General features: G+C 33.9%; 1 protein-coding gene across 1 annotated transcript in view; it reads left to right on the top strand.

Moving 5' to 3' along the window:
- ADGB (androglobin) overlaps window positions 1–24,383 on the top strand; it is a gene marked incomplete at its 5' end in the record, with an annotated part of 91,010 nt that overhangs the window by 26,410 nt on the left and 40,217 nt on the right. Inside the window, 8 exons of the mRNA XM_057363966.1 lie at window positions 2,051–2,195; window positions 10,319–10,364; window positions 13,974–14,142; window positions 15,997–16,060; window positions 17,696–17,798; window positions 19,249–19,381; window positions 20,865–20,979; window positions 22,432–22,599. Of these exons, the coding sequence (XP_057219949.1) occupies window positions 2,051–2,195; window positions 10,319–10,364; window positions 13,974–14,142; window positions 15,997–16,060; window positions 17,696–17,798; window positions 19,249–19,381; window positions 20,865–20,979; window positions 22,432–22,599 (943 nt within the window). The remainder of the gene's footprint in view (window positions 1–2,050; window positions 2,196–10,318; window positions 10,365–13,973; window positions 14,143–15,996; window positions 16,061–17,695; window positions 17,799–19,248; window positions 19,382–20,864; window positions 20,980–22,431; window positions 22,600–24,383) is intronic.

The raw sequence follows: 24,383 nt of genomic DNA, 5'->3' as shown, positions 1-24,383 counted from the left end.
CCAAAGAGGTAGAATATTAAATAGATCACTTCTGCCAGAAATATAAATATTCTTTGATGTATTTCAAATTTTTCCTCAAACTGCTGGTCTGTTTTAATTCCTACATATAACCAGGAAATAATTGACTGTCCAGTCAGTATTTTACTGGGCATGACATATTTGTCATGGAACACTTAATGTTTATGAATRAAAGAAGCTGTTCTCTGTTCATGATAGTTGTTGCAACAAGCCTAAGAGTGCGGGTTAAGAAGCTCATGGTCAAAACACAGCTTTGTATAARTGCCTGGTGTTAAAGACAGGAAGTCCCACAAACCGTTGAAAACCAGTCTTTATACAGGGTGTCTTAGAAAAGTTARAGAAATTTGTCTATATATAATTGCTAGTCAATATTCTGTGCTCATCATACTTGCTCCCTGACAAGACAAGTAAAGAAAGATTACCATAAAGTGTATCAGAGCCGTGGTTTTTCTCCTATGACCCACTGCATAATGCATTTCTGTCAGGCTTCATCTTACAATGTGAACATTGAGTAGACAAGTTCCAGAATTATTCATCCTGTCTCTTCTGACTGAGCTTCTGTCACAAAGCATTGAATGTATCATATACCCATGTATACCAAAAGGYTGGTATCATGGAGGATATGTCTTTTCTTGGGACTGAGTCCAACAGCAGGTTGGAAATTGTTGGAGATTGGTGTATTTTCTTAGAGTGTGTACACTTCTTGTTAAGTGCATCTCTAAGTAAACTGACTAATTTACACACATGGCAGTCTCTGTATTTTGATCATTATAATTGAATGGAATAGTAATAAACCAGTTAGATATTTTTAATTTTTTTTCTAACAGCAGCATTTGTCCATGGAAGCAGTGACCTCAGAATATTCTGGGAATGTAATTGTTTTGCTGATACAATTGCATTTTATTTGTTAGAAGTACTTAAATTACTGTTTATTTTCAAACTGTAGGAGTAGAAGTATATTATCATGCCCTAAGCAAYTAATATTCTCTCAAAAGAATGAGACATTAGTAATGAAGATGTTGAAGTATTTGTACATTAGCAGATTTTATACTGTTATTTCATATTTGATAGATAGCTTCCTGGTCAACTTAGCCCATTTTGTGAAGGATAGTTTATTTAATGTGCTGTTTCCATGACAAYCAGCTCATTTAATCTTTGTGATTTAATTAACAGGTAGCAGCCAAAAATTTATTGCCGGTATTAACATTTTATTAAAGTAATATAGCTGTGTAAATAAGATAAAGGTCTTAGATACACAGCTGTGACTGAAAGTTTTTAATCTCTTGCTTTTATTCTAATAAAATATTTTGAAACACTCAAAGGCAAGATAATTGTGACTATTACAGCAAAAGATCTTGATATTTCATTATCTCAGTCCTTCAGAAGGGGACTAGATAACACATGCTTAGATTTTAATTCGTTCTTTATTGCTGTAATAACACAATTACAGATTTAAGTCTAATTGGCATGTATGGAAAATTGTTACGGTTTTGCACATCTTAACAAGCAAAGAGTTACTTATATTTCCATCAGTTTTTACTTCTGCCTCCATGGAAGTCAGCAACAGAGCACTCTTTTACCAGGRCCAGAATAGGCCTGCACAGGTTTCCTTGGTTATCCTGTGTTTTATCTCTCTGGTAGCTATGGAGATCCATTTTGAGGGAAAAGACAAAAAGTATTCTGACACAAAAAATTCATTTTCTTTCTCTACCTCCATTCAAGTACTAGTTTTTTCTTGTCCAAGGGCCATAGCCATTTATTCACTTTTATCATTATCATCTAGTTTTCAGCTGGCTTGTGTTTTGCTTTTTTTGAGGGTTATTTAAGAGGTCTTTCTAGCATAGGTTTGTGTGTAGTGCCAAGCCAGTAATGACAAGGAATATATGAAGATGTAGAATCTCTGCTGCCCTAGGAATCTCTCAAAATAATGGAGACATAAACTGTTTTGATGAAATTCTGTTCAGAATAGTTATGAAGACTAGTTTGAAAAAAATGTATGGTTAAAGTGTTTGAATTCTATTTTATTATTTAGCCACTTTCCACAGTCTACCCTCAAAAAAGGATTTCATTCTCTACCCCGTCTCATTTCTATTACTGAAATTGATGAAAATGAGAGTGACAATCATATGGATATGAATCAAAATGGGAGACACTCAAATGCAGAAGATTATTCTCAGGTAATAATATTTCTTTTTTTTTTTTTTTAACTTGACCCAGTTTTATATTACAAAGGATAGTGAAAGACAAAATAGAAAATATTTAATACTGAACAGGTATAACAGGTTTTCAAAGACATTTTTTAAAGCTTTTCTCCCTTGTTATTTAAGTAACTTCCCTATCCTTTCTACTTCATTTTTATATTGCGGTATATTGGGTAGGAAACCTTAATACCTTTTCCTTTAGCTTTCTATTTTATTTTTTTTTCTCTGATTCTAAAAGTGTTATTGCTAACACTATCTTGGTTTTGCTCTTTAAAATCCTTCTGATGGGAGTATCTTAAGATGATAGTCTGCAGTCTTTTAAATAAATTTTAGTTCATATTATGATTAGTTTACTTTGGCTACAGTGGAAGATGTACCTAGGCATGTGACTAGAAAGATGTAAACTTTATTAACACATGCCTTAAAATGGCATCCTCATTTAGGATTGAATGGAAAGACTTCTGGCTAGATCTAGAAAAAGAGTTAAGATTTCATTGCACAGTTGTTCTGCTCTTAATTTTCAGCAGCTCTGCTTTCTAAAGAAATCCTCAGCCATGATTTAGACCCTCGCATTTCCTGTGCAACTCAGTGAGGGAACGACATTACTCCAAACAGGTTCACCAGATGAAGCACTGACCACAAGTTGTCTCAAACTATCTAAGCAAATGCTAGTTACTAGGTAGAAGTCTCCACTGTAATTTTCCAACACAGATATTGTTTAATAAAACATTACTAGGATGACTTTGGGAAGTGGTGATTACTGGTTTTTGTAATTAATGATTTTTTTTTCTTGTTTCTGTTTTTGAATTGGAATGTGTATATGCTACCAAAGTTTTTTTAGATAAATTTTTAACAAAATGCTCCTTCTAATCTTTAAATCTCACATGCTTAACAGAGAGAAAATGATACTTCAAAGAGTATAGTTTCATGAAAAAATACAACATACAACATTTCATGAAAATAATTTTGTATAGGAAAATAATAGGCCACATAGAGAAGTAGAGATTTAAATATTCACTTAAAAACAAACAGAGCTCCACTGATGTTATTTCATTTGTTMAAGGTATACAAAAAATCACAATATGGCAAAGCCAGCATCTCTTCAATTTTATGCTTCATACTGCAGCAAACAGTGCTCGGAAGATCTTCAATAACATTTATCTTGTGACTTTAGGAAAATTGAGGGGAAAAGGACTCTMGGCAACATGCAAGTACTTTCAATGATGTTAGAATCTGGATCTGATTAATAATCCGATTTTTTTTTGGGGGGGGGGGCAAGTGATGCTTCAATTTGTAAATGTTTGCTACAGTTCTTCCCAMAATATTTATTTTCTCTCATAAGTACAGAGTCAGTGAGTACTTCTTCCATATATGTTAAATTCAATGTCATTATGATGTAGAAAAAAAATTATCAAAAATATTCATCCACAGTGCTGTGTAAAGGAAAAACAGCAACCAAGTCCTGATCCAATCAATCCAGCAGTAAAGATGAYCTAATTGTTTTGAAATTTCTACTGTCACATTCAGGGACAAACTGATGAATATACTTGGGGGATAACATTTATGGCATTTGGTTGAATAGTGATTTTCTGTAGGGTTAAAAATGTGTTTGAAGACAAAAGACATGCTACCATGTATAGTTCATGACCTTAACAAACAAAGAAAACAAAATTTATTTTAGTAAATTTTGAAATGAATGGGAAGTAATTTTCTGTGTAATTTTGGAGTGCCTATTTATGTCTACTCTGCAGAGTACACTCATACCTTTTTTATATTTCAGATCTACATCCATACTGTGAGTTTAGAAAATGTAATATGCAGATATCGTTAGTAGATTTAATGATTTTAAAATAAGGCAATTCTGTAGTGAAGAGGAATACTTTACAACAGAATATATGTGTGACCTGTGATTCTGTGATATATTTAGCTACTCAGTATTTTGTGTAGATTTTATAAACAATAGCCTAATTAATACTTCAATAGTATTTTACCTTTAAAAGTCTTTTTAATAGTGGCATCATAGAAAAATCATTACRAAAGCAGGAGGGAAGAAAGGAGCTGTATTTAGCATCTTATAGTATGTAATAATTATTGCTTTCATTACTTCAGTCTCTAGCTATACAAATATAGATTTGGTTAGTTGAAAATTAATAGATGTTTATGTGCTGGAAACATCAAAGCAGAGTGAAACATCCCTAAGATATTCTCCCCTAGTCCAAGAGTGATTTAGGAGGCTGATCTATCACAGCAGGATATGCAGTCAAGGAGAGACAAGGGTGAGCATGAAAATACATGRAAGAGAGACACTGATAAAACTGGAATGGTTGAAAGCAGACATGAATGTGACATAGGCTGAGGGCAATCTGATTCAGACATGAAATGTAAGAAGTTATGAGCASCTAATTGACTTGTACATGAACTTTACTTTTGCCTCAGTGTAAACCTCAGCTGAAAAACGYTCTGCCTATTAATAGCCAAAGTATGCAAGTAGAACTTCTTTTTTACAGATTGAAAAAAAAAAAATTATTTTTAACTTGGAGAAAAATCTTCCTTTTTTACATATTAAATCTTTTCATGAACAAAATTATGTGGATACCTATGGCAAATTCATAATGAAAGAGCTTGCTTTCTGTAGTTTTAAAACTTGCAGTAACAATATACACTTTAAAAAAAACAAATCAATTAGGGATTAAAAAAGCAAACACTGAAAGAGAAGTTTTGATCCCAAATTCATTATATTATTGCTAATTTTTAGAATTTTGTATTGTAATATACTGAATGTGAATAACTTTGTCTCCATTTTAAACTRTGTGATTCCTAGTCAGGAGACATCTGCCTTAAAACCTTTGATACAGATTTGGTAAATCTTTGGGATACAGCAGTTTTATGCTTTAAGCTGTCTGAARTTCAGTCAGCTGCTGTGCCAGATGCTCAGCAAGTTTAAATTGGCATATTTCAACTCRCTCCAATGGAAACTGCATGAAGTAACATTACTGAATATCTGATTCACTGTTCCTAAGGTCTGTTGTCACAGAAACAGAGACTAGTAATACATGAAAGATAAAATTTTAGAAGCTGCATGTACCTTCTTTAAAAAATATAAAGTTGAAAGACATGCTGYTATCCCTCATGCTTCCAAAATACTCATGCCAAAAAATAGAAATTATTATTGAATTTTTCAAATTTTTTGTTTTGCCCTGAATTTCCCATTCACTGATTTTACAGTCCTGAAAGCTTTTTTGATTTGCATTAGGAAATAATATTTTTTAAATATCTATTTTTGATAGTTGAATTTATCTTYAATAAGTGTTATTAAGAAAATGCATTTTGTTAATTTTTCGTTTAAAAACTCAAAAAAAATAGGGCCAGATTCTTTAAGAGAGAGGCTTTCTTTTATTCTTGTTCAGCTAWGTAATTGGAAGCTATGTAATTTATAATTGTAGGACACACTGAAATACATGTGAAAGTATTTTGTGGCCAGGAAAAAAACAAAACAGTCATCATATATAAATTGCACAGTCTTGCAGTTTTATGCAACAGCAATTTTGTCAAACACTTCTGAGAAAATTATTATCTTGGAGTACTGTTTCCTTGTAGATCTGCCATTCAAAAGCCTACTTGAATATTCTTCATCGTGATGAATTTTTTGATGTAAGTTATCTCCAATTCCRTTGAGAGAATAAATCTCTATGTGTTCTGTTTGAGGAAATGCAAAGCCAAAAATTCTAATCCAAATATGTTTACCATTACTATGTGCAATGGCTACTAGATATTTTAATATACTGACTTGATTGCTATATTAAAAYGTCTTAAGCAGAACACTCCTATTTCTCTTTGTGGCCTCTTCAGTGTCAAGCTCTCTGGCAATGCTAATTTCTAGAGCAAAAGTGTTAAAGTCTCAACTCTCTTCTAGTGATGTAAACACAATAAACTGGTTCTTAAATGTACATATTTCCTTCATTTTTCTTACCGCAATCCCTCCATATTTGTATTCAAACTCAGTCTTACCTTCTGGTGTACAGCTGATACCAGTTTATTTAATTTGCATGATCTGTTGTGTGTTCTTTTTTTATTCCACATAAAGATTACAGACTGTTGTGTCRCAAWAAGCTTTTTCTTCTTCTCATTCTAGTCCTTCGTGTGATACATTTCTTAAGTGCAGTGATTTGGTATTGAGTTAGCAGGAGAGCTAGATAGAAAACAAAAAAAAAMMCCTATTTTCTTTACAGATTTTATAATTTTGAAAATTACTTCAACCTTCATAAAATGAAAATTCCTTGCTTTTTAGGGAAAAKAATTATACCTGACATATGAGGCACATGAATTAGAAGAGGGACTTGARAAGAGGCATTCAGACATTTGTGGTGTAGAGAGACTTTTTGATGGGCTCACAATTACCAACTTGCATGTACATATTGGGCAGCTTTAAGATTACAGACTGAATAAAAGAGAAGCCAAGTTGGTAATCTGGTATTCTTAAGCTATTTCTATACCTCAGTTTGTGCACAACTTTGCAGATGTTTTTTCTTTTGTACCATTGCCTTTTTAAAAAATCCACCTCTTTTCCTTCTCCTCACGTATCAGCTCAAATGAGAGAACTGATATTCCATTTAGTGAGCACAGTGACTGAGAAATAAAAAAAAAAGACTGTGCCCAAGTGTCTATAGAAGGAAAACCCTTTGATGATATAACTTTCAGGTCAACATCAAACCTAGAAATTTAATACAGGGTTAGATATTAAGAAATACTTTGATCGACTTTGTAATTTTGAAGGWTTTCAAATGGACTTTTAATCTTAAAAGCTGAGTACTTGAAGCTTTATTCCTTCATCTGCAGTCATATCTAGAGAGCTTGTTCTTTTTGTGTTTTTCACAGAACAACTGRTGTGTAAGGTTTTGCTATGTACCATTTCTACATAGAAAAGGCCACTGTTTTTGTAAGAATATCAGAAAAATATTAAAACATATTATTTGGTGAAGTTGAATAAAATAGAAATATAGTTAATGTTAGGAGGCTGAAAAATAATAAAGAATCCTTGAAAGTAACAGGATAGCTATAAATTTATGAATTACCATTCTTTTTATAAATATGCAYTAATGATTACCATACATAATAGATGATAAATTAGATTATTAGGTTAACTATGGAATTTTCCTCACAATTTTCAATCAGGTTTGCCATTCATTGAAGAAAGAACAATAAGTAATTCTCCCAGAATTTYAACTGTGTGCATCCTTCCATGTTTCACAACTGGATCTAAATATTTTCTTATTTATTTCTTTATTGGATCCTGTGGCAGCAGAGCTGACCTTTCAAGCAATGTGTGTTCATTAAGGAGGAAAAATGACTTTATTTTGTCTTTCTGTTCCAATGTCTTGGGTAGTATGAAAGAATGAGAACTTTCTTGACAATCCAGTTGTCTTCATATCARTGAGGATTAGGTAGACAAGCAAATCCTGTGCCATTAGAAATGCACRCAGCTTTTGGCTGTGTTATGTTTGTGCTCCAAAAACTGGGAGTCTCTGCACAGCTGTGGTTAGACTGGTTTCCAGCTCAGACTGGATGAAGTTACTAAGCATCCAGATTTTCCGGGGCACATTCTCCTCCTTTCCTGGAAACTCTATGGATACAGTTTTTGAGGATTATCTGTATCTCTCCAGGCTGTCCTGCTGCCRGCTGTCAGTACCAACAAAGTAGCTCTATATTAAGCTACCACATGTGCATGCTAGAAGCATGGATAATGTGCACTGTCCCTGAACAGTATATTGGGCARAAAGTGTTACACTTCTTGTACAGACGTTGCAGTCTCCAAGGCTTATACAGTAGTTTTGTATAAGCCTAGGATTTGCCTAGCCTTTGTACATGCCTAGGATTTCTGAGAAGAAACTTGATTGTACAGCTGGCGTGTATCTTTGGTAAATCCTGTGACTCCTACAAGGAATTTGGCAGTACTGGAATCTTGCAAGTTGTGGACTCATGCAGAAATATGACAGCTCTGTGCATGCGTACTTCTGAAGTAACTGTTTAAAGGGGAGAGTTCCATGTGATTTCTCAGGCCCCTACATTGAGACATGACTGTTGATGTGACATGACAAGTGATCACAGCTTGACTTGTGAACAGTTGTGCATACAGAATTCTGGAAACAGGAGCTGAAGTACATGGGTATTTGCAAGATCCTACAGTGTCCTTTTCAGCACMTTTGCTTTAGAAAAGCAAGAAATTAATCTAAAAAAGAAGTGTAAAATGCAATATATTTCAACTACTGAATTCTTAATCCAGCTGTTAACAATTTCAGAAATGTTCTCATTTTTCTTTTAATTGCTCTTAATATTAGACCTATCATGAGCTTTGACTCCTGAATGTTTTTTTAAAAACCTGCAAAAATCAGATTAGGCATAGAATTTCAGATTTGTGGTGTGCCAAAATGGAACTTCTTGATTCCCTCAATAAACAATATTGAAGTTAAATTATATGTATTAAATTATTTGGTACTTCCTRTTTTGAGATAGAGACTGTAAATTCCATAGATTATTTGCTCAACTCTTTCCTTTAGTTAATTCAGAGAATATCAAAAAACTAAAATTTTGCCAGAGGCGAGATTCCTGCGCCTGTTCCCATGTCCTGAGCTCATGGAGATTCTGTAAAATACTGCAGGAAGACTTTTACTGCAGCTAGAAATTAAAGTAGAAAGCCATAAATTTTCCTCTAAGGAAGCATTCACTGGCCCCTTCATATAATGGGTGCTCTGTAATAGGAAGGTTGAGACAGACCTGGATTTCCAGCACAGCGACCTTGTGCAAGGTACTGTTATGACCTGCCATCCAGTCTGACTTAGACTCTAAATTATGTCAGTCTGACCCTCAAAATATATTTCTAGATTGTACTGAGAAAGCATAAAAGCAGCTCCAATTCAGCATAGCTCCCACATCTACTCTTTGCAATGCAGAACAGAAAATCTCTGTGTCTGTCCTGCTGCTGGCCATGTCCATGCTACCAGTTTGAGCATCAACACCTTTGCTACATGGGAAGATATGTAATGGTATGTGAGGAGTTTGGTGGGGAGAAGAGTGACAAATCTAGGTAAAGGGAGACCTGGGATGAAAAGAAGCTTGAAAATTTGCTTGTAATAGCCTTTTTAGACTTTAATATTGCAAAGACAAAGCTAGTCCAGCTAAGCCTCTAATAGTATCACATTCAAATAGGAGAAAGAGATTGTACATTATCCAGTTTTTCTCCTACTGTACCTCATTAAAGAAAAAAAAAAGAGGTGGATGTGCCTCTTTTTCAGTGTATGTATGTCATATTGCAGGGAAGAGGACAGTCAGAAGGAAGGATGACTCGGCACACATTTTTGAATCAGAGATTTTAATGTTTCAAAGAAAAGGTCCCTGTGTTTGCAAATTTATTAAGTGGACTTTCTGAAAGGCTGGCTAACTTCATTTCAACTTCAAGAGCAAGCAGCTGTGTTGCATTCATATTAGTTCAGAAGCTCTAGCTTGGAGCTTTAGTTGACCAGGATAAAGCTGATTGCCAAAAACATGTTTAAAAGTCTKTTTTTTATTTATGCAGTGATAGAAAACAAAAGATGCTATTGTAATCAATAATGCTGTTGCTAATGTCACTTGTGTAATGTCACTTTCACATCTTTCCCACAAGATATGCTTGTGGGAAAAGGAGCCCTCCATATATTTTTTAAGGATGGAAACCTGGAAAAAATAGAATTGGTTGTAGAATAAGAGTATTAGTTCATAGAATAAAACTTCCTGTATTGTCAAAAACCAGTAATATAAAAGAACATTATGTTAATAGTGAAGTGGTAGGTATGTGAAASAGCTTTTATCTCAGACTCCAGATCACATATATTTCTCCAGAAAAACATAATTCTTTCTGTCAGTAATATGTATGTGGGTATTATGGTAACATTTACTACTTTTATTTTTCATTTAAAAACCCGGCCCAAACCCATGGTGATAACTTACCAGCTTGTTCCTCTCTCTCTGTAAGAACTGCCCCAAAATCAGGTATTTTCTCCAAGAAAATAATGCAAGATTATAATCACCATCTTTACTTTTTGTTGTTTTGTTTTTTCACCATATAGGAGACCATTTCCTTGTGCCAACAAAATTCAGAGCAATACAGTAGAGGTAAGTGTGTGTGAAGTGAGACTTTTGCCATTCCTTTGTTGTTTGGCCTCAGTGTTAATCCTCATGTACATATATCAGCAGTGTGTCTTATGTATGGGTGTTGGTTTTACAGGAAAAGATTTCAAAGAGCCAGTGGTAGCTAGCATGTATAATAACATAGAGTAGAATCTTCAGTTTGGTATTAAAAAAAATCCAAACCCTTCTCATAAGTTACTTCCAGGAAAATACAGTGTATTTGTACATAGAGCTTTTTTAAATCCTGTGAATTTTGCTCTTCTCTTTTTTTTTCCCCATGAAAAATGACAAAAAATAATTGGAAAACAGTTTTCGAATTAATGAATGTTCTTTTGAAATGTGTTTTGCATCACTCTTCAGAGTATTCAATTTTTTTTTCAAAATGAATACCTCATTTTGAGGTAAATGACTAAAGGATGTGGTCAGAAAAATAAGAGGGTCTTAAAAAATATGAGCCCTCTTTTAAAAATAAGTTTATTTGCTGGGTGCACAAATCCTTTGGGTCCTAAAACTGACTGCTAGGAAATATCTTTCCTTTTACCAGGGTTCTGAAAGTGAATCTCACAGCAGAAGATTTGAAATGTGTGAATAGTATTCATGCATCATTTACACCATGATTCACACTTGACACTCATGTTAGTCTTGTTTTTCAGCTGTTCAGTTCACACAGCAGTCTGTGAAGTGCACCTTTGCTTTTTAAGTATTTAGGAAGATTTATTCTCATGGTCAGTAAAGGCTTAGAATGCCATTTTTTTAATTTTTATTTTGTTCTCTGTGAAATTTTTATGAACTTCTCTTCCGATAATTGACAAATACAATAAATATCCTTTCAATAAAACCGTGTGAATAACTTCATAGTTGATACAGTAATTAAACCCAGTAATTTCATCCAATAAGGTTAGATATTTTCACAGATTTTAATATTATCTTCATTGTGGAAAAATATTCAACCAGCAACAGTCTCTGGTAATCCCCATACACAAGATAAGGTTATACTGGGAGGAAGGAACAACCAAAAACCTGGATCAGACTRAAAATACACTGAAGAGTGAGAGTTTATTTATGATACTTTTATGTGTTGAAGTAAATGTAAGTCGTTCTCCTTCCAACCCTATACTAATAAATTGGCTTTGTATTTTTGAGGACTGAACAACTTCAGGTTATTTTGTCACAGCTCAATGCCAAAAATGTAGTAGAAGTACAGTAGATTGCAATAGATGACTCTACCCCTGCAATAAATACGTTGGGAACTTGGGGTATTTTTGTGGTTGTCTCTATTAATTGACCTCCAAGTTATTGTATCTAAATAACCAGATGGCCTCTTTTCTGCWCACTCTAAATTACGCTCAAAAGATGCCCATTGGAACAAAGCTTCCATGACACAACCAAGGAAAAGGATTATGTGGACATATTTCCATCCTCTGGCCTAGAATACTAATTGCTCACATTACTACTATGCTGAAATCTTTTGTACTCAGGTTCTTTTCAYAGATTTTTCCTCAGGCCTATCTCAATCCATGTGTTGTCATTTCTCTATGTGAAATACATTTATTCCAATTTCACTGACGTTATGAGGGTTACTTWATATTACTGTTGGTTCAAAACTGTTCATTATGAGCCTTTAAAGTCCACAGAATGTCTGATAGCCTGAATCATTAGGCAAAACAGAGAGAAAAAGATAAATATTTTTTTAAATGTGTTTTTATGAGGTCTTTAATATGCTTTTTAGCATGTCTAAAAATTGCTCCAATTTTGCAAAGTGTGTGAAGAGAATTCAGTCATTTCATCTCATCAGAATTTGTTAAGGGTCATTAGACAGTAAAATATATGAATGATCTTCTGTCAGAAGAGTTTTTTTTGATTCACTTGAAGCAGATTCAAAACACATTCCTGTTTAAAACCGATATTTTACAAGTAAACTCACACATATAAACAAAACCTTCCCTGGATAAGTGGTTGCTTTTCAATATGTCAACCCTTTGTTTGGGGATTCTCTAYCTTTGTATGTTCTTTAAAAGAAAAAATACTTTCACTAATCTAAATAGGCTGAAGTCCATTGAGACTTATGGCATTGGGGTTTATTCCTTTTTTTTTTTTTCCATGGCACTACTTGCATAAATGGTAAGCAATAGTTAGCAATTTGATTTACATTCTTCTTATAGTTGTTTCAGGAAGCTCTGAACAGTACAGCCTTTGGAGTGCATGGATGAAAATATTTTGTTGACAGTGGTTTTGCTTTCCTTTAGCTGCAGCAGAAGAGAACTCTTCCCTCCAGCCTGCACACAAAATCAGAAAGGTTTATCTGTTAACTTTAGATGGGGTGCAGTGTGTGTTCTCTTTGAAGTGTGCAGAGTTCTACTGACTGGCTGATGCAGAAGAATGTCTGTTGATACTACTCTTGTACTCATGGTCAGAGTGGAAGAAGAGAAGTGACACTGAGCCACAAGACGATGGCACTGGGCATTGTTCTGTTCTAGTGACCCACTTACCATCCCCTTTGTCCACTTGCATTTGTAAGCCAGGCACAGTGGTTCATATACTGAAAGCCTAACACCCATGTTAACTTAAACTGAGAAAAAGTCTAGATTTTTCAGCTTTCAGGTCGTTCTTCTTCAGATGAAGGAAAGGAGGAAAGACTTTGGTGCCTTTCCTTATATGTAATTTCTTTAATTTCTTGAAAAATATTAGAAAACTGATTTAGAGCCATATATTASCCACACATTATCTCTGTATGTCTTGGTGATAATGAAATATTACAAAGCACATTTAAATATAAATGATACATATTTCTAATAGCTTTTCAATTTGTTATGTCTTATGTTGGAATATTACCTCATCTTTTTCCTCAGCAAGCATTCTGAATTAATAGCTGTTCAGTTCTTATATTCTCGATTGCTGAGCTACTCTCAGAATTTCTTTTTGGGCCAAGTCAAATATTTTCAGTAACTATTTGTATGAATCTCACAGAAAAAATGCAGAGAAAGTGACTTTACAACACAAAAAGTTATGGAGTGATTGCAAAATCTGTCTTGCATATGTCTGTATTTATACGTTGGTATGAATTCTGATTTTCCTACAAGAAAAGTCATGTTATCTGTTCAAATCTGATTGTGTTTAGAAGTAGTTAGACTGATTTGTTTGATAGCATCATCGGGGGTGCTAGTACCAGAGGGAAGTCTCGGTCTTTGTGTCCTCCACATTACTTTACATTTTTTTCTGTGGGTTGTATAATACTACCTCATTAATCTTTCACTGAACAGGAGCTTTGGACAAGGGGATGTATTTCTCTTTATATCGATGACTTTAGGTTTGCAGAATGTGTGTGTACCTAACAAGCTGATCTTGAAGATTCTAACACTCAGTTCAATATGTGGCAGTGTGTTGAGGCAGACTACTTAAACAGTTGCAGATGCAAACACTAAATTTCCATATAGAGTTGTTTCAATCACCGCTGGAGCTTTATARGTTAAACTATATGAATAGTAACTAATGTATGAACAATTACCTTGTAACTTTAGAAAAATTTTTAAGACTGATACTACTTTAATGTGCATATTGTCAATATATTGGCTCTTTGTGTTTTTGTCTTTGCAGATGAATTACATGAGAATATTACTTTAGATGGAAAACAAATGGCAGAAACAGCTGATACTGATGTGAAGAGCCAGACAGGGGCTAAATCAAAGGAAGAAACAGAGTCAGAAAAGACTTCAGTTTCCAGGGAAACCTGGATTAGCTTTGAAGACTTCTGTGTTTGTTTCCAGTAAGAAATAGAGGGTTTGGGTTTTATTCCATAAAATATACTGTATAACAATGGTAAAATTCAAAACATGACTGTATAAAAAGCATATCTTCCTAACAGAACTTCTTTGTGTAACTACCCTGCCTTTCAGGGTGGCTACTCTTCTGACCAGACTTACTGTCCCTGTTGACAGTGAGTCTGTAACTAAAGGCCTATTCTGTGCTTTGGGTATGTCCTCCAGAATACAGTGGATTACAAAGCCACCAGCTCCATAAAGCAGCTGTCAGATGGCAGGTGGGGTGGAAGATTGTAGATCATGGAATGTTCTGGCCATTGGGTCCTTTTACAACCCATGAGGCTCTGGGCAGACACAGTCTTTATCAGAACACAATTCTAAAAAAAAAATAAAGTTGAAATCTGTTGCTGTCAGCATAGCTTCATTTGATCAACCAGGTGTTCTCTCTCACTCCCTTTTCAGTATAATTGCAAGGCATTCATACAAATGAAAGCATAAAAATATAGCTAGTGTACTTGTAGCATAATATCTTTAACTTCTGTCTTTCAAATTTGAGAAGCCTGGTACAAAATATATTCTTTAGAGAATCTAAGATTGCTGAGGGAAGAAATTTTATCAGAGAAAATTTTTCTGTTTGAATATGTAATTGAGATTTCTTTGTGAAGCTTTTATTTTCTGAGTGTTTTCTTGAGCAGGTATTAAACTGTACTCACTCTACAGAGGAGAATGCACAACTTTTATATGAGCCAGCAGTAAGGAATAAAAAGTATAGAGTATTTTATGCCTTGTTAAAGTTTGCCTGCTACTTTTAGGTAGTCCCAGGTCCAGGAAGATAGGATATTCAGAAAACAAAAAAAATCACAAGCAATGTAATTTCCTTTAAAATCTTGCTCATGGTGGCATATAGAGAGAATGGGAAATATGAACATATTAACTTGTTAGCCAAATTGACCTTTTGTAGACCAATATTAATATTAATTAAGGTATAAAACATTTGTCAGTTTTATCTCTAAATAAGTGAGAGTTTATTTTCATGGTGACCTGATAAAGTAAGTGTTAACAGAGCATCTCGATGGACCTTTGAAGAATTTATCCCTCAGAAGATATTAGGCACCTAAGATTTTTATTTTACCAGTCAGTTCAGTTGAAAGCTTTTCMTTCTTTGACATGCCTACATCTCAGATACAGTGAAAATAAAATTAATGTTCATAGTTCTTATCAACTTTGAGAAGTGAGGATGATTTCAGTCATTGCAAGAAATTGATATGTCAACAGTAGATCAGGATCCCTGTGGAGTTTCTGAGTAATCAAAACATTGGTTCACATCTGATTCCATCCTCAATTAAAGATGAAGCCATTTATGTTTCCCTTGGTGAAATCAAGGTCAGAAAAAATGGTTGTCAAACATTTTGCAGTTTTTTGAAGGTCTACAAACATCACAGAGCTGAAAAAAGACATTAATAACCTATATAAAACAGTTCTTCCTTAGAGTTATGCTATACATAGAACTTTATTACAGTAATTTTCAGAGGAGCATGGAAGTTTTAGAGCAATATTAGTGCGTTACCATTTATAGATTTAAAAGAAACAAATTAGTGGCCTGACCTCCAATGGAAAATTGTAGAAATGCAGCAAATACACAAATTAATGTCAGCTGCTTTGTCTGGAAATTAATTTTATTTACATTTTTTTAATAATTGAAAATGTTGAATCATTTTTGAGAAATAGCTGGGAATCTGATTTATGAAACTAAAATTAATATCTTGTGCTATGAAATAGACACTTAGCTAAACTATATAATTTATACTGCTTATTTACTTACAGCCCTAAATAATATTTCAATTTTGTATTCTTCTTAGGAAGCTGTATGTTTTTCACAAGCCACATACATATGCTTATAATTATCAGAAGACTTACTTTACGGTAAATGACTTTATTGTGCCTTTTTTTTTGTCAAAGTCTTACATAATTATATAATACATATATCCTAAAGAATATTGGTAGATCATATAGAACTGCTATTACTGAAAAATAGTGCATTAAGATTAGTCAATACAAACCTATGTTTGCAAGCAAATATTCAGTATTAAACATATGTATGTTTAAGACAAGGAAAAATGCTACTGGAATGCTACTGCACAATAGCAAAAAAATGGCTTATGTAAATAATGAAAATTGATAGTGAATTAGATCTCCATCCACTCTTTATGTTGAACTACGTTTTAACAGTTTGCTATCTAAATTAAATTTAATGATCACTCAGCTGCAGAATCTGCCCTTCAATTCTCCTTCATCTTCCCCTGTTACCTAAGACCCAAATCCCGAGTCTGTTTAGCATAGGCCTCTGTTTTCTCTTTAAGTGCTAAGTCTTTTTGCTATTTACAGCATTTTGTTGCATAGGTATAGAAATACTCTTTAGTTACATTGAAATTACAGAATTTCTCTAAACCTACTATTAGTTCATATTATCAGAAGGCTTTTTAAAATGCTTGAATATCCTATTCCAGCTCCTATTTTATAGGGTATCTAAAGTGTAATTGTAGACTACTGAAATGTAAACTCCAGGCATGAATTTTATGTAAAATCCTGTACCAGGAAGGTTAACTATATCCATTATGCTTCATAATTGTAGTATTCCTGCAATTTCACATCTCTCTGTAATCACATCTCAAGAAATTTTCCTAATGACAGCATGATATACTTTCATAAGCTATAATCAGCATTTAGGAGATGTAAGCCTATATGGTCTTGTTAGGGGCCAAAACCCTAACCCTTTGCTGTAGAAAATTCTAATTTCTTACATTGAAAGAGATGAGATGTTTGGAGTATTAAGTAAATTCTGTATCATGCTTATAAAATAACATTTTCATATTATGATAAGAAGATAAAAATACCAAAAAAAAAAAAAATCAGATGACTCTGGAATATCCAGGAAGACATGTATTGTGTTTAGTTCTGAGGAAAGAAGCTCATTCATCATTAGATTTTGAAGAGTTTCTAGGAGCAGGAGAATCATTCTACAGTTTCTAATATTGGCATTGGAATTGTGTATCAAAGTTGAGAGTAAAAGATGTTACCCCCTTAGAGTTTTGTAGGAAAGAAAACCCTTTATGAGGGAGGATCTCTCGTAGCTACAAATTAAAAGAGTACTTATTTATTTCAAGCTTTCTGTAATTAATTTAGATTATAAAGTTTCAATACAAAGCAAAATTTTTGGTCTTCTGCTGATTGTTGGGCAGACACAACTACTAGTACACAACTACTAGTACACAACTACTACATTGAGGTGCACATGATGAATATGTGTAGAAATATATATATTCTCATGCAACTGTTTTGTTTCCTTTTATCTCTTAACTGAAAATTATTATACATGCAGCACGAGGCTCTGGGCTTAATTTCCATGTTTGAAATTTGGAAGAAGTAGTGACAATTAATTGCTTACTTCCCATACCATGGTTAAGGACACCATATCTGAAATCTTAGTTCTAATTTGTATAAGGTCAGTGGGACAGCATTCAATGAAAGATGAACAAATGTCCATTTTTTTCTATACAGTCTACTGATGATGAAGTCTTCTATTATTTACTTGTGGACAGTCTGAAGCCCATTGAAATCCTGGTTAGCTTTTCTACAATAGTKCACTGGGACGTTATTGAAGGTAAGGCCAGCACAGAAAAGTACGTGTTAGTTGTTGTGTTTTCCCAGTCTTGAATATGTTGGTGGTGTTGTGTTTGTCTGTTGTGTACTTGGGCCCAGTTTGAGAGTTTAGCAGCAGTTTAAAGCATCAAATTGATTTTAAGATCTGTGCTAATATTCAAGCAATGCTTCATTATTATTTCATACTGATGAACGTTTTCATGAAAGGATCCCTCCCGTTATTGTTTACTATGATTTGCTGCAACCTTTTCATCTTTTGCTGCAATCTTTTCATCTGTATATTTCTGGAACGGATTTCCTTGTGTTTCTTTGGGTTTCTTTTCCACAGATTCCGTTTTTGCAACCTACTTTACACTTTAGCCAATCATAATCCAGTAAAAACAGCAATATAACCAAAGTATATTTCTGAAATTATTTTTAAACTGGTACACAATGAGCTGCCGTAGCCCTCGCTATCTTACAGCTGTGTGTGGGGGCTGGGCTCGGACACAGCCTGGGCTCAGAGGGTCAAAACAGCGCAGACTCGAGCTGGGCTGACATATCAGCCATGGAGATGAATGGGATTGGATAGATGAAAGTATTCTACCAATAAAAGACAAAAACATGCTAGATTGAGATTGGAGAGTGCCCAGCTGTGTCATCTGGCTGGGACCTGTTTGATTGGTGTGATTCTATGTGCGGGAAGATAAGAAAAGTGTATATAAAGCATGCTAGTTGCTGGAGTTAGAGGCAGAGCTGAAATCCGAAGATTAATAAAGAAGAACCTGTCTGCRCSTCTCGTGTCRTCTTTYCCGCGGGGTGCGGCGGGACCGGGGCTTCGGGCAGTTACAAATGAGCTGTCAAGTACATTTAAAGTTGGCTTTTTCAAGGTCCAACAACTTGAATTATTTAAATAGAAATCCCTTGTATTTAATGAAAAACATAGAATGGAATTCAGAAAACATAAGGCATTTTATGGTAGTTGGCTTAGGTTAATCAGATATTCAAACATTGGATATGGATATAATCTTAGTGCATCTAGAGTGGAGTAGAGAGAACCAAAAGAAAGCTTAAAAAAATGCAAACTGACCATTCTGCTAAAATAATTAAGCTGTAAGCTATAAATATAAATAAATACAAGTTTTTTTGGCTGTTTGCTTCCTTTGCAAGTGGACAGAAAGGATTTCTATGGAGTTTTACAGCAGCCTTAAGTGACTTGGAAAATGTCTGATGTATACAACTTAGTAACACATTATTTTAAACATKATTTTCTAGCAAACAGTACAAATAAGCCGTATTTCGTACAACCAATGTATTTTAAATGACTTTTTCTCTGAGCAGCAAAGCCTAAATGAAGACCAATGACTATAAAGTAGCTACAAATTCTGCATAGGTGTGCTTTAATTTTAGTGTTAATCACCCWCCCCATATTGTGTGAGTTGTATTGTGTTTGTCTTCTTTTCTTAATCTAGGTACTAAGCAAGAATATACAGAGGGTGTTCTGAGGATTGAATATTTCTCTTGGAAATCTGTGATTCCTGGACAGCTTGTGTTAAAGATGCAGACGTCTGCAACCAAAGCTACTGTGTTAAATCTTCCTGTTGGGTATGTATGAGGCTTCATTTCTGTACTGACACTTTAGTTAAAGCTTGAAATGATTGTTTGCATTACACAGTAACACAGTAAGAGTTTATTAACTACAATATCAATTTTTGGAGTATCAAATSGGTTGATAGCTAGGATTTGGTAAAAATGCTGAATTGCTATGCGTTTACCAAATCTTTTATAAAGATTTTGAGTTCTTTACTCTTACTTAAGAGCATTTAACAAGAAAAAACACACTGACTTGCTAAAAAATAGGTTTAAATTCATACAAATTCCTACTTAAAAGTGTTTCTAACTAGAATGCTTTGAAGTGTTCCCTGGTGTAGCAAGAAAAATGTAAGAATTAGCACTTTTAGTGGAACTGTAAATGCATGATGATACTGTAGGAGGTTTCAATGCTTTTYTTGAAACAGGATTTATGAAACATGACAGAAGAAATTCTAACATTAYCTGTGAAGTCTTGCACATCTTATTTCCCATTCACGTACTGCTGTATATGATTTATTACTCTTTGCATGTAACTCTAAATATTCAGCATGGGTCATTGGCTAATTGTTTAAATAAAGAAATAGATAAAGAACAAAAGTCCTTCATACGTTATTTTCTTAAACTCTTCCAGGGAAACCAGGAAAATTACATCTTCATGTCTTGTCATAAACATAACATTCCTGTCTAATTCACTCAGGCGTTCTACTTTTCCAAAACAAGAGAATCTCCAGTTTAATCTCAAAGTGATGAAACAAAATGTATTTTGAAAAAATTAAGTAAGATGTCAAAAAAACAGGCATAGAAAGAAAATACCACAACACTTGCACAATGAAATTAAATCAAAGATCTTTAAGAGTGTTCTTTATTTGTTTTATTTCAGACTAAACCAGGAAGAGTTGCTATTTAGTGTATAGACTGCATTCACATCTGGTTCTGCATTCACATGTATTTTCTTTGTGTAGTTTCCAAAGGTTGTATCCCTCTGTCCTGTAGGGAGGCCTAAAATGTGAATCTTTTTGCACCTGTAAATKTCAAAGGTAACAGAGACACCATCAGCTCAAATATATAAGCTCCCAACTTTGATTCTCTCAATTCCAGTCAGAGACAGGAGCCCTTCAATCAGATTCAATTTCCAAAAGGTGTGAGAGACAAATAGGGGTATTGACCACTTCCCCATTTCATTCCAAAAGAGAAGTCACTTGCTAAGCATGAAAGGAATTCTCTTCCCACTGGCTGTTAGTGACTAGGGAACATTTAAATTTCAGTCAAAAGAAGATGTAATTAAAAATATGTCTGTGTGGGGGTGGGGTATTAACTCTCCTTTCTTACTCTTCTGCTGGCTCTCGGGTTAAAACTTTGAAGCTGTCATGGATGGGCTGCTGCACCTAAATGCAATTCTGACAAAGATATTACCACATGCATGGAAAGAAAAGCTCAAGAATTGCTGCAATTGGAAAAAAAAAAAAAAAAGGTTTTGTTTTTTCCTTGCATACAGGCGCCATATACTGCTCTTCACAGTAAGTTGTCCCATAGGGCACAGCATTCATCTGTGTTCCATGGTGGAATGTGTCTTTGGAGAAGAGGATGAAGTGATACCAGCTCTTCAGCAGGTGTGCATAATGACTAATCAAACTTTGTTATAATAGCTTTTCTGACTATTAATTAGCAGTGGAGCAATATTGGATTTCCATTTAGAGTTATTATATTAAATGGTATAGTAGTGATTCTAATATGAAATTGATAAGGACATTAAAGATATGTGTTTTACAGTACAACAGGTTCTGAGTTGCATACTGCAAAAATTACCTTACATAAATATGTAAGTCAGCATTGGGTAGTACTTTGGTTAACATAGAAGAGGACCATAAAACATTTCAAATAGTCTCCCTGAAATACATATGTCAGGAGTAACATATAACTCACTTTTTGAGGTATGTCATAATATAGATATTGTTATTAAAATATACCTGTCCATTTAAATAAACTTTCACATCAGTGAAGCATGTTTTGTCCTGTGAAATCACATATTACTCACTGAGTCCCAGAGCAGCTTTTATATCTAAAATGAGCAATTAGATCAAACAACTTTTCATTGCTGAGAAGAGAGGCCCAGGGGAGAAATTACTACTGCTTTTGTTCTTCATTATCTACAATCCAGACAGATATCACTATAACACATATTTTCAAGTTTTTTTTACAAGCTGTAGGCCCAAATATTTGTTTAGGGCCCTGAGGGTAGGGAAGATAGTTTCTAGAGAATGTTTGTGCAAAAATGTTTTCAAAGGTGAGTGTCACAGCAAATTTGCATAGCACTGTAAATTCCAGATCCTCATAATAGGGCAGTTAAACTCTTGTGAAAATTTATCATATTTATTGTAATAAAGAAGAGTAAATATAAGAATTTGGGGCATTAAAAATACCTTGTGGCTATACTATCCCCTTGCCTTCAATTTTTGGATGAAAAGCTATTTGTCATCAAGAAAATAAAGCAGAATTTTATCCTTGGGTCTCCTCTGCACTTCTTTTTGAAGACAGCAATTTCTCTGCCAGTCCTGCAGACTGCCATTTGCAGTGAAGTGTCTACATTCTTGGACAGAAATCCTGATGAAGATTAATGATGCTTTAGGCAGCATGTATTTGATCATTGTTTTCAGCAGGATACAAATACTAATTTGTCCTTTTATAACAGAAAATGCTGAGCACTGCAGCTGACAGCYTTATTGTCACTGCAGTAGAAAGTCTCTATATGGATGTTATTTTTGTTTAAATTTCCTAGGACTAATAATATAGGCAAAATAAATTAATAGATATATCTTATGGTGACAGCTATAGTCTTGTATTGTTTTCATTTCACTAACTAAAATCAGTGAGAATTTTATATGCTTTGGAATATCAGGGACCTAACTGATTTTACAGTTTATACTATTAATGACAATTGCATGCATTCAGAAAAGTTTTGTACTTCACAGAAAAAAAGCTCGTATTCTGTCACAGCCTAGAAAAAAACCAAAAGAAAATCTTAAAGCCATCTTTCTAATATTTGGTTTAATCTCTCTCCCCAGGAGAGCTGTCGATTTAGAGAACAGGCTACAGTTATCCTGAAAGCTGTTGGAAATGTGATAAATAATTATAGCAGTAAGGATGAGCTATCTAAAGCCTTGAAGGAGTTGGAAGAATCTCATTGTCCTCCTGGCATTCAGGGTACTAAAATGGCTGAAGAAAACTTAAAGGTGAACAATTTTAATGAATGCATATCTAAAAGCTACAAACACTGGATAACTGCTTAACATTCTCATTTTCCGCTTCAAAACAATGTCTCTGCATTTAATAAAGACCACCTGCATGCTCTGAATGTGTCATTCATTATAAAGTGGAAGCCCAAATGACATAATTTACATTGGTACAATTATCTTCTTTTAATAAGAAAAATTTCAATGTGCATAGAGTAGTACATTCTAAATTGAGTCTTTTTTTGTCAATATAGTTTAGTATACTTTGGGGCAGAAAGAATGAGCTGTTTATATATTACCACTTCATTTTGAGTTTGAAAAATACTACCTGAAATGCAGAAAATTCTCATTGTACTTTTCTATGCCTAATGTTAATGGAGCAGGAAAACATTATTACAGCTTCTATTACTGAAGGCAGTAATGAGTTCTTTCATTCACAGTACTTTTAGTTGGTTTTCCTTGATTCTTGAAACTGCAGCATTCTTGTTTAATATTTCTGCTCTGTATAATAAATTAAAGCTACATGATGAAAACATTATACTTTACTGTAGATGTCTATGCTATAGCTTTTCAATATTATAAAAAGATGGCAACAAAAAAATTTACAGAAGAGACACTAATTTTTATGTGTACGCAAATGTTGATAATAGTGTTATAACTTGATTTTACTAGTCACTACTTCATATATTCCAGGTTAATTTACTTTCATCCAAGTAATATAAAGCTTACACAGTTTAGATTGTGTATTTTAGAAGATTGCATAGAAGAAAGGGTTTAAAACTTTTCTAACCACTGATATTAAAAATTAGGACACCTAAGCTAGTGCTTTTATACRTGGGCTTGACACCAGGCTCAGATTCAGCAAAACAACGGATTAATAAAGACTGATTACAGGTGCAGCACTCATGAAAGAGGTAATTTTCATTACAAGTCCACCAGGGAAATATAAAAAGGTTTGGACTCAGGAAGGTAATTCACAGATTTTAAATGTACATACTCATACGAAATATGTGCAAAACTTAGAGACCTTAAGAAAAATTCAGTAGTCACAAACACACATATCTCTTCATCCCTCCCTCTCTGAGAAGACCAGTGTATAGCTGAAAAAGAATAAAAGGCCAGAAATTTGATAAATGAGAGGCACTGAGCTGAGAGTGATTCAACAATGAAAATGTGGAAATTATCTATCTTTAATACAAACAATGAAAAATTATTCAGAATGCAAGAAAAAAAATCTGCTGCATTATTTCTTCACTAGTCTTCAAAATTTAAAAATAAAGGATGTGTTTATTAGTATTAAAAGAAATGTTTCCAGAAAGCAGAAAAATCTGAAACTRAGGATGATGAAAGAGAAAAATCATATCTTTTCTACTAAGTTGTTACTATGTTCTTCAACTCAGATTGTGAAACAAGTTCTGAAAAACACTCTAAAATTCCCATCWACAGTGGTGGGGGGGGAGGAGGAAGGACTGGATTTCTGCTCTTTAAGTAGCATTCATTTGTTAAAGAATAAAAATAGAGCTAAATCTTCCCATGTAGTTCCACCTCCTAATCTAGAAAGCATTCCCTTTCAGTCATCGGTCTCTGTTCTGAAACCTCGAGTTTAGAATGCCCATTGTCATGATAGCAATGTCTTCTGGTATGAGGCCATCAATCCCCAACATGTAAACTACTAAAATGTTTTGGGGTGATAAACGCACTGTAGAATAAATCCTATTTTCTTATTTTTATAAGCCAGGAATAAAGCAGTTTTTCTCTTGATGTCTCAAAGCATTGTAGTCCTA

The sequence above is a fragment of the Malurus melanocephalus genome, unplaced genomic scaffold (assembly GCF_030028575.1).
Source record: "Malurus melanocephalus ecotype Western Australia unplaced genomic scaffold, MMel_1.1 scaffold_33, whole genome shotgun sequence".
Classification (NCBI taxonomy): domain Eukaryota; kingdom Metazoa; phylum Chordata; class Aves; order Passeriformes; family Maluridae; genus Malurus; species Malurus melanocephalus.
This window is presented reverse-complemented; position numbering and strand designations above follow the sequence as displayed.